This window comes from Gymnoscopelus braueri (genome assembly GCF_963280865.1).
Source record: "Gymnoscopelus braueri genome assembly, chromosome: 20".
NCBI classification, from domain to species: Eukaryota; Metazoa; Chordata; class Actinopteri; order Myctophiformes; family Myctophidae; genus Gymnoscopelus; species Gymnoscopelus braueri.
In genome coordinates, this window is record NC_137622.1 from 27292161 (window position 1) to 27303094 (window position 10934).

The 10934-nt window shown below is 41.5% G+C and overlaps 1 protein-coding gene across 1 annotated transcript in view; it reads right to left on the reverse strand.

Annotated features, from left to right (window-relative positions):
* The window catches only part of glra1 (glycine receptor, alpha 1), a gene marked incomplete at its 3' end in the record, with an annotated part of 119265 nt that overhangs the window by 37051 nt on the left and 71280 nt on the right, over window positions 1–10934 (reverse strand). Inside the window, exon 8 of the mRNA XM_080415797.1 lies at window positions 6758–6972. Within this exon, the coding sequence (XP_080271923.1) occupies window positions 6758–6972 (215 nt within the window). The remainder of the gene's footprint in view (window positions 1–6757; window positions 6973–10934) is intronic.

Genomic DNA, 10934 nt, shown 5'->3' on the forward strand with positions numbered 1-10934 from the left:
AAAATTGCTCAATACTCTTTTTTTGTTTTTGCTTTATTAAATTGCAACATTTTGGTTGCAGGCAGGTATGGTGAAATCTCTTTTATTTTATTTTCATTCTTGACACGGCTCCTGTGGCATTTAGACTTTTTCAAGTGTAGTGTGTCCCAGCCAATCCGTGTATACTTTATCAATATAATGAGGTCTGTAACCCATTAGTTATTCATTTCTAAAATGCCCAAGCTAAAAAGCTAAATTAGTCTGTTTAAACTCATACACTGTGAAACAGAGTGAATATGCATGACACTGTTTTGATTTTAGGGAGATCCACAAGTTTATTATATTATAAGAATGAATCAGCTTTTTTCCAGGCATTCTTTTTTGTTTCGTTTTTTGTGAGGGCACAGGGTACATTGATTTTATGAGTTGAGCAGATAGAACACCATCCGCTCCATATGTCAATGAATTGCGAGTACGGTGGGAGTACGGTTTGTTTTGGAGACATTCTGGCAGACGAGGCCTGGCTGTAATTAAAGCAGTGAAAATGAGTACAAAGGACTGGATCAGGATCACAGTTGTGCTGCCATCCAAATATCGGTCTTTCAGCATCACAAACAGAAATGTGCCGACGCCAAGTCTGAAGTTCAGTCAAGGACTTTTTTTGTTGTGTTGTGCGTTAGACCAGTGGTTCCCAAACAGTGTGCCTTGGGATTTCGTGACAGTCACATATTATTATTCCAATATACAGCTATACAAATGTGAAATTAATATTTGTTTACTTACTACAGTAGTTTGTGTGCACCCATTTTCCAATACGCTAGGACATTTTCCACAGATTTTGAAAAACAGACGATCTACAGTAAAAGCAATTTCCGCTGTTTGAAAATGTTTGAAAGTATAAAATAGGGCTTAAATTTTTTTTTTCTAGTTTGATAAGACACGTGTTATATAGGTTATTTTGCATGGATATGAATACAAGTGTTCCTTGAGATTTTGACCTGCCCCTTGATGCAGTGGGCACGAAAGGTTTGAAAACACGTGCGTTCTCATAAGACTATATAAGGCTTTGTAGGGAAGCACTAGCCTTGTGAGCCAGCAGCCTCTGAAGAAACATTCATGAAATCCATTACTACTACAATATAAATAGGTCAGCTGTGTTGGATGTCAAGGTGAAGGAGAGGACATCAAGTCACTCAGATGTTGACATTTTTACATAAGCTGTGGTGTGATGCCAGAGGGACAGCCCAGACAATAACACTTAGAAATGAAGTGTGGCCGCTTCACTGGCATCTTTCCGTGTGAGTGCTGCCATTACTCATTTGCCGTGTCGCATCACTACGACTCTTGAGAGTCTGGGCGAACAATTACCCCGCACAGTTTTTAAGAAGGACAATATCCCTGTTCCCCTTGTGGAGAATCGAGCCCAACAATGCAGACATTCAAATCCAATTAAACCACGACCCGCTATCTGTACAAATACAAAGTAGACCTAATCGCAGCATGGCCTCCTTTTCAGTTCACAGCGTTGTCATGCCGAGTCCTGCCCCTACTGGGAGAGGAAAACATTTATCCTCGATTTTTAGCTCTAGGATCTCCTGCTGAGAGCCACGTGTATGCCTGACCGTGCAGTGAACTCGTTCATTGCACTTTCCGGCTAAACAGGCAGATAGAGAGAAGAGGGAAGATATAATATATATTACATATAAATACATGAATATATATGTAAGATATACAGTACATGTGTATCTACATACATACAGTAGATGTATGTCGGGGGGGGGGGGGGTAGCAGAGGGACACAACGGGGGTAAAGAGAGGAGAGAACTACACTGCTGTTGATGAGCCCATGTCTCAGAAGAGGGAGAGACACAGAGAGGAGGAGAGATATACACCATATGTGTAGCTAGTATACTGATTGGATCCCATAATGCAATGTAAGGATATTTGGGAGAGAAAAAGTGAGATAGAAACAGGCAAGCAGCCAAAGGAGCAGACACGGGGGCCATGGATCAAACTACTGCAAAGCCAAGGTTGTCTGCGGGCTGGAAAAGAGCAGGGATATACAGTACTGAGCTTAGCTGAGCTTGGCTAGCTAAAGCACCCCCCCCCCCCCCCACACACACAGCCTCAACACCCCAACGTCCGCTCCTGTCTGGCCATCAGAAGACGAGTGTATGTGACAGTGACTGACCAGAGCGCTGACCTGAGGACAACAGCTTAGGTGGCATTTTCTGAAGGCATGGTTCAAAGAACATTGGTCACATGATGCATAATGAGAACGCAGCAGTGGGCTAACCGGGGTGAGCACTCTGCGCAATCCTGAGTGTTAATTTGACTGAGAATGTAGGCTAATCCCGTAAAGGGTTCATTTCTGCGTTACCGGGGTTAAATTAATACCCGTGGTGTTGCGGTGTACTCTCTGAGTGATTTCAGGCTATTTGAATGACTGATTGTCTTACTGATTGGCTGGCCGACTGACTTTCTGACTGGCTGGCTGACTGATTACTCGATAGACAGGGAAATGGAAGGAGAGAAGCCATCTCATTTCTACGAAACCGTTTGCCTACCCAATCTATATGACATAAATACATGTCATCCATTCTAATAGTCACAGCGGACATCAGACGTCAATCCCACATAATTTAATAACATTGGATAGATTTTTGCGGGTATGCATATTTGTTACCAGTACTCTGTGTGTGTGTGTGTGTGTGTGTGTGTGTGTGTGTGTGTGTGTGTGTGTGTGTGTGTGTGTGTGTGTGTGTGTGTGTGTGTGTGTGTGTGTGTGTGTGTGTGTGTGTGTGTGTGTGTGTGTGTGTGTGTGTGTGTGTGTGTGTGTGTGTGTGTGAGGCAGAGACAGCAGTATGTCTGTGTATGTGGGACAATATGTACGTCAATGTGTGTCTATAAGTGTGAGCAGTGTGTGTATCTGTGTGTGTGTGTGTGTGTGTGGGGGGGGGGGTAGAGGCAGAGGCAGCAGTATGCCCACCTAAGCTCAGCTCCAAGTGCGATCATTATTGTGACAGCTGAACTGCATAGAAATCACGCTTCACTTGTTCAATTGCCACAGCACATGAATCACCTAATGTCAACAAACAGAACGGTGTGTATGTGTGTGTGTGTGTGTGTGTGTGTGTGTCTCAGGAGGGGATTAAAGCTTCCCTGGACATAATTATACAATCCTCATTTTAAATCCCTCACAGCAAAAGGTTCCTCCTCTTATGACATTTTTTTTTTAAACAATTTCCGTTTGGCTGTCACCTTACAGTCCCTCGTTCCAACTCCCCCCTCCCTCTCCTTTTGCACTCATCCCTCTCCGCCTCTCTCTCTCTCTCTCTCTCTCTCTCTCTCTCTCTCTCTCTCTCTATCTCTCTCTCTCCCCCTCTCTCTCGTGTTCCCTCTAAGGACACAGATCATGCCCTGTGTCTGACATACTGTGGAAATCACAGTTATGTAATGACGGAAGTTTTCTGCTTCACAGCAAAATAAAACACAAATTGTGTGTGTGTGTGTGTGTGTGTGGGTGTGTGGGTGTGTGGTGTGTGTGTGTGTGTGTGTGTGTGTGTGTGTGTGTGTGTGTGTGTGTGTGTGTGTGTGTGTGTGTGTGTGTGTGTGTGTGTGTGTGTGTCTTTACATACAACACATCACACATCCCTTATCCTCCACATGGCTCCAGTGCATTGCTTTAACCACTTAAATCCTATACTTGGTTGAATGGAATCGATAAAGGATCTACACTTGGCCCCCTCCCCTTTCCTTCAATACCAAATCTCCCACATTTTTGCAGAATGTTCCTATTATATGACATGCCCAGAATAGGACCACTAGGGTCCATGTGGTTAAGCCTGCTGTGTGAGTACACTTTCTCTGGACCATTTGACATGCAGAGGAATATCATCCAGTTATGTTTGATGTTTATATGTCAGGATGGGGTCTGAAGATCTCCGGTTTGACCCCCGGAACGTCCAGTATGTGTTGCAAGACACTTTTTAACAGACCCCCAGTACTCAACATGACCATCTGAGCGGCCATCAGCTGGGTGAAGCTGAAACTGAATTTCCCCTATGCTATTAATAAAGGTCTACCAGTACCAATACATTTTATTTGAGAAGAGATGTCAAAAGATTACAGTTTCTCACTGATAAGTCTTTTTGTGCTCTACAGCTAAATAGACAAGTAAGACGCGCAAACGCGGGAAGTAGGGGTGTGCCGATATATCGTCCCGCGATATATCGCGATACGTTTTTGTGACGATATGTATCGTTTTGGGGGAAAAGAATATCGTTTTCAATTTTTTACAATAATAATAATCAGGCATGCAAACAGCCCCGAGGTGAAAAGGGTGACAACATGTTGTTTTTTTTTCGGGTCAGGTGTCACACTATTGCCCTATTTGGATTCAAAACGGCTATTGTAGCTGAAAAGCTATAAGTTCGCATATCTGAATAATGCAAAAACAGAATTATTTGTTTGCATTTGCTTTTTTTATCCCCCATATATTTTTCATATTAAAAAAAGTGCGTATCGTATCGTATCGAAATCGTATCGAAGTTGTGAGCCAAATATCGTATCGTATCGTTTGGTGAAATTAGTGTATCGGCACACCCCTAGCGGGAAGCGAACGCTCAGTTTTTCTTAAAAGGATTTGTCACCCAGGGGCAGGCGGATTTCAGGCACAGGGGGGCGCGGCTGCACACAGGCAGTGCACACAATACTGCACACAGACAGACAGACAGACACACAACCCGAGCACGGTTTCATAGTAAGCTCCACTTGCACGGAGGCGCCTCCTTCCGCTGCGTTCGCAAACACAAAGTGTGTGTGTGTGTGTGTGTGTGTGTGTGTGTGTGTGTGTGTGTGTGTGTGTGTGTGTGTGTGTGTGTGTGTGTGTGTGTGTGTGTGTGTGTGTGTGTGTGTGTGTGTGTGTGTGTGTGTGTGTGTGTATGTGTGTGTGTGAAGGAAGTAAAACTCTGTGTAGCAAAAACAGCAAGTTCCAGGAACTCAAAGAGTATCAGGAGGAGGAAAGTGAATACAATTAAAAAGCCTTTATTGTGACACGGCTATAATACGATGGCTGTAAAGCCATGTCACAATAAAGGCTTTTTAAGTGTATTCACATTTGTCCTCCCGATACCCTTTGAGTGCCTGGGACTTGCTCTTTTTGCAGTTGGGTGGTTTTTCCAATGTCCCTAGAGCACCCCGCCTGATCTTTGATCTACTTTTGTACTCATTGAGCACCAAACTGAATCCTATGCTGTTAAAGTTCTGTTCATTACATGCACCTTCATATCATCGCTGTCGGGCAGAAACCTTGTATCTCCATAATTATTTAATCTTTCTGTTTATTTCATAAAATTAATGCCGTGTTGGTCACCACTTAAGCCTTATTTTGCACGTGTGTTATGCCAAAGTAGCGAAGGTAATATCTTCCTGATCTACAAGCTCACAACCGAATGTAATATGATGCATTGTGAGCTTGTAGATTTGTCATTTTCCGCTATTTTCAAAACGTTTTGAAATCTTTTTTTTTTTCGCCTATAACTTGCCCAAAATAGGGTTTGTCAGGTTCCAAGTGGTTAAGTCTGTCTGTGTCTGGTTTTTATAAATATTCAACCAATGAAAAGTATTAACAAGAGATTGTGACTAAGTAACGGTTTTGGACAGGTTTCTGTTTCCGGTTTAAACCTGCTGTAGCGCCAAACAAAGAGCAAGAAGAAGTCTTTGTTAGAACAATAGTCAGTGCCTATTTTCCCCCCAACATGAGTTCTCAGGAATCTTAAATTGATCTCATCAACTTTGCTTCATTACATTTTAATGTACAAAAGATATCCAATCTTCTTTAGAAGATTCTCTCTCTGTTTAAAAATAGTCTTGCAGTTTGACTAAATTCTGTCATGGATACAGCCTTAAGTCTTCATTGTTTGGAATTGCAAATCATATCGCATAGTGAAAGTAATTTTGTTGTCTGTTGATTGTTTCTTTCACCTTTTAGAAGAATAAGAATAGTATCTTGTGTTTATTTCATGGATATACAATTTTGGCTACACTTTTGAATGAGATTTTGTCAAATTAAATGACAAAATCTAATTAAATCCTTCCATAAATAAAATGTAATCATTCAAATGAATGATTAATTCAACAAACAAACAAACAAACAAACAAGATTGAATGAAATCAAACTACTGAAGTCAAATATTCATGACCCTAGGATTTTCATTAAGAGATTATTATGTTTTGGGAAATCCCTTCCCACATGACATCCTCTCCTCTCTAATGACTCTTTGCACTGTTCAGCCCAAGGAGACATGCTGATGAAAATGTTTAACCCATTAAAACCGGGAAAGCATCTGTGTCATTTTAGATTTTAGCTATATATATATATATATAGCACATTGGTTGGCTATTAAAAAATAGATAAATATACAAGCTCATATCGCATAGTCTGTAAATCGTTCACTATACATATTTTTAAAGCAATCTTTTTTTAAACTCAAATCTTTGCTTCTGGAGGTCCCCTTGCACAAAATATTTTTGAGATGGGGAGGGGGATCCGCAGCCAAATACATATAATTTTGGGGGTCCTTGACATGACAAAAAGTTTGAGAACCACTGATAGCGTTTCAGAAAACTGTTAGGATTTAGAAGACATTTTGTAGAAATGGCCTCAAGTCTTAATGGGTTTTAAACACCAGAAAAAGACAAAGAGACAAACGAAAAACACCAAATGTGCTTTTTGCTGATGATGATGATGATGATGATGATGAGTGTTGAAACTCACCTTGGGCAGAGAGGCTCGGGAGCCAGAGCTCTGGGTGGTCATGGTGAGCACGGTGGTGATGCCCAGCCCCACGCGGGCCGGCGCCGCGTCCATGTTGATCCAGAAGGAGACCCAGGAGAGGATGACGATGAGCAGCGACGGAATGTACATCTGGATCAGGTAGTAGCCCATCTGACGCTCCAGGTGAAAACGAGCCTCGATGCAGGTGAACTTGCCTGGATCACAGGGAGAGAGGGCCACAAGATAATTTAAACCCTGTTTAATGCTTTGTTTGATGCTTTAGAGCAGTGGTTCACAATGCGGCGCGGAGCAACTTCTTAAACTTCTTTTCAAAATATATTTATGGATATCAGATTTTTTCATTTTATTTATGAAATACGTTTGAAAAATGTTGCAATAGTTTTTAATTGATGAAAAGTTGTGATCTTTTTGTTTAAATAGTTTTAAATCTTTTGAAATAATAAAAAGATTTTATTACATTTTACTCACAACCCATACAAATTGGTCCGCGACCCAAAGATGGGTCCCGACCCACTGTTTGGGAAAACAGTGCTTTAGAATAGTTGTTCCCAAACAGGAGACAAGTACAGGTGTGACTCGAGATTTTGTGACAGCTACATATTATTGAGGGAAAAAACAACACAAACAGGACAGGTGATCACAGGAGAAACGAGTAGGTAAAAGTAGTTTATGTATCAGAGGTGCTCTTGTATCAAACGGGATAAAACATGAAAAAAGGATCCAGGCACTCAATTATAAAAGGTGGAAAACGCATTGTGAGTTTGTACATCTGCTATTTTCACAATATACAATAATTTTAAAAGCAAGCACTCCAGTACTATAACCCAAGTACAAATTTGACAGAGCAACTTTCACTTGTGTTTGAGTAATATATGACTAGGAGTATCTATAATTAGACTCAAGCACTGGTTTTGAGTACTTTGTCCACCACTGGAAAAGAGACATGATTAGGACATGGCTTTGACCTCATTTGATGATGAGGCTGTGCCTCGTTGCAGGTCAAATTACCTGGAGAGAAGAAGGAGGGAACATAAAGAGCAAGGGGAGGAAAGAAAATAAGAACCGGGGGAGTTTATGGTGAGATTTCCGACAGTCTGACACATTAGCATAGGCATATGCTTTATTTCCAGAACTAAACAGGCTCATTTAACTCTGAAAGTGCAAAAATGGACCTCTAAGGTTCATAATATTGCTTTTAAATCGTATCACCCAGGCCTCAATACATGTGAATTTACTCCTTCTTAGCCATTTTGCCCCGAAATGAGGGAGTTTAAAGGGAGGAGGGGCAAGAAAAGGGGAAATTAAATGATTATGATCGAGGTTTGGTGCGGCTGATAAAAAAAAAAACAGCCAAAGGAAAGTAACTCAGAGTCACTGACCCAAAGTATTTAAATATATTTTAGTAGCTATACTGTAAGGTAGAGATTAGGTCGCTGGGTTTAAGAGCTGAACCTTTTTTTCTACATGGTAAGAAAAGGCGAAGGAAGAGAGAGGAATGAAGGAGAGAGGGAATAGAAATGATGTTCAGATTATGCAGCGGTAAAGAGATGGGAGTATGGGAGATGGAGAAAAAAAATGCTTCTGATCAAATTTGAGTTCATCAGCCCAGGGAGGAAATGGACGTAAACAGAGTTGAAATTGCTTTCCAGAGAGAGAGAGAAAGGGTAAGAAGAGAAAGACAAGATGGTTGCAGCTGGCTTTGATACTAGAGGCACTCATCCATAGGAGCGAATTACAGACAGGGAGGGAGGGAGGGAGGGGGTGAAGGAAAGGATGGAGAGATGAGGATGACAAAAGAGGAAGAGAGAAGAAATGATGGAGGGAGGTGAAAGAAGCGAGTCAATGTGAAAGAATGCACCGAGGTAGTGAGACAGGAAGGCAGTGTACACTAGTACACAGCACAATCCGGGACCCTTCTGTGTCCACTTTCACACAATCAGAGTTAAATGAATACCCCTGAATTTACTGTGGCGGGGGAACAAGGGGAGAGAACAGAAGAGAAGGGGAGATAAGGCGCAGCGAAGAAATAAGGAGATGGCTGTGATAACGTCACAAGCTATCTGGTGTGTGGGGGAGTGGAAATGAGCTTTGATAACACTGAACCTTTACGTATCGGGGGAGGGAGGGGGAGAGGGGAAAGACGATGCCTATAAGTCGCTGTTTCTCAATGTCCGGTCTGGGGTCCCAAATGGAACCTTACGCGTCTGTAACTCTGAGAGTGTACAAATGGAACCATTTTTGTAATCTTTGGGAACCCCCCCATCTACACTGTAAGATTCTCAGAGTTACAATGTCAGGGTCTATTTTGGACATCCTGGTCTTCTTACCCGGACCCGACGTTGAGTAGCATTGGCCTAATTTATACTCATTGTTACGATGGTGTCCCGTGCCGAAAATAGAACAAGTCTACAAGCTCACAATGCGTCGCACCATGACTGGATAAGGTGACTCTTGCTGATATAAACGTTCAGATTCCACTGTCATTCAAAATTCAGGCATAACTCATGTTGTACGCACGCACACCCTGGAAGAGTGGAGACCACCGGCTTCAACCACTGCAGTTGTAGTTACGTTGTATATGTACATACTCTACCATACGGATTATGAACACACAGACAGGTTAAAATAACATTTTATTCATTAAAATAATAATTCTGAACTGCACCTTTAAATTGCTTGAAAAATTTAAGAAAATTACTCTTTCTCCATTTTTTGCAGGTATGTGGAAAGCTTGTAGATCAGCTATGTTCGGCAAAAAGATTTGGTGTAGATAAAAATATTTAAAAAAAGAGTGCACAAGTACAGTGTAACTCAACCAAGTATCCCCATTCTGGGGGGACGTGTCGCGTCGTGAGCTTGTAGATCCGCTATTTTAGGCAAAGGGATTTGGTGTAGATACCAAGTACAAGTACGGTGCAACTCAGGTCCATTTTACTAAGTACAGAGGGTCTAAGTGTTTAAAACTGGATGGACGTCTACTTTCATTACATGGACTGTAACTGCAAATTTGAGGCAATCCGCCATGCTCTTCCTGCTGTTAAAGCATAATTTGTCCTTGTGTCGGCACAACGGGGAAAGTTTAACCTAGATGTTTATGCTCGGAGCCAGTTGTAGTAAAAAGTGGAGTAGAGGGATTGGAACACAGGGTTCAGATAATTGCCTCCGTCAGAAGTATCCGTCTCCCTCAACTCAACTCGTTACACAACGCCTCGCTCCGAGCGTCAACAGTCACATTTAACCTCGCCTTCGGTTGAGACACAAGGACAAACGCTGCCTCAAGCACGACGCAAAAAATGTTTGCTGCCCCCGTCGCTATGCTGCGCTTCACTGTAAAGCAGCAGGAACAACTTTTTTAGTGTGGTTGAAATTTCAGGTCGGGTCAGTGGGTTCAGTATCCACCAGTGGTGTAATGTAACTAAGTACATTTACTCATGTACTGTACTTAAGTACAATTTTGACATATTTGTACTTTTACTTGAGTATTTCCAATTTCCAACGCTTTTACTTTTACTCCACTACATCTCAGAGACAAATATTACTAGTTACTTTGTATATTTTCATTATTATTACAAAACATACATTGACCACTTCAGCCCTATTTACATTTCAGCCGTTTGAAAATAGCCGATCTACAAGCTCACAATGCGACGCATCGTGAGCTTGTAGATCTGCTATTTTCAAAAGATTTTTATACATTTGAAAAGTTGAAATGGGACATTCTGCATTATGAGTAGTTTTACTTTTGGTATATTTTGATACCAATACTTTTGTACTTTTACTCTAACTTTCTTACTTTAAATTTTCTATTCCGGACTTTTACTTGTAAAGGTGTATTTCTACATTGCAGTATCGATACTTTTACCTAAGTAATTTTTTTTTACAATTTCCACCACTGGTATCCATGTTAAAGTACGGTAATTGTCTCAGTCAGATTCAGACCTCAAGCCCGATTAATGCTTTGTCGCAAAAATAGCCAATCTACAAGCTCACAAACGTGCTGCGGATGCGATGTTTTGTGAGCTCGTAGATCTCCTATTTTCATCACGTACGAAGTATAGCCTAAAATCAGGCTTAATGCATTCACCAGACTTTGGCTCAGGGAGATGCAGTCTGTAACAACACAACATTGTCTGAAACAGCCATGGGCTCTGAAACA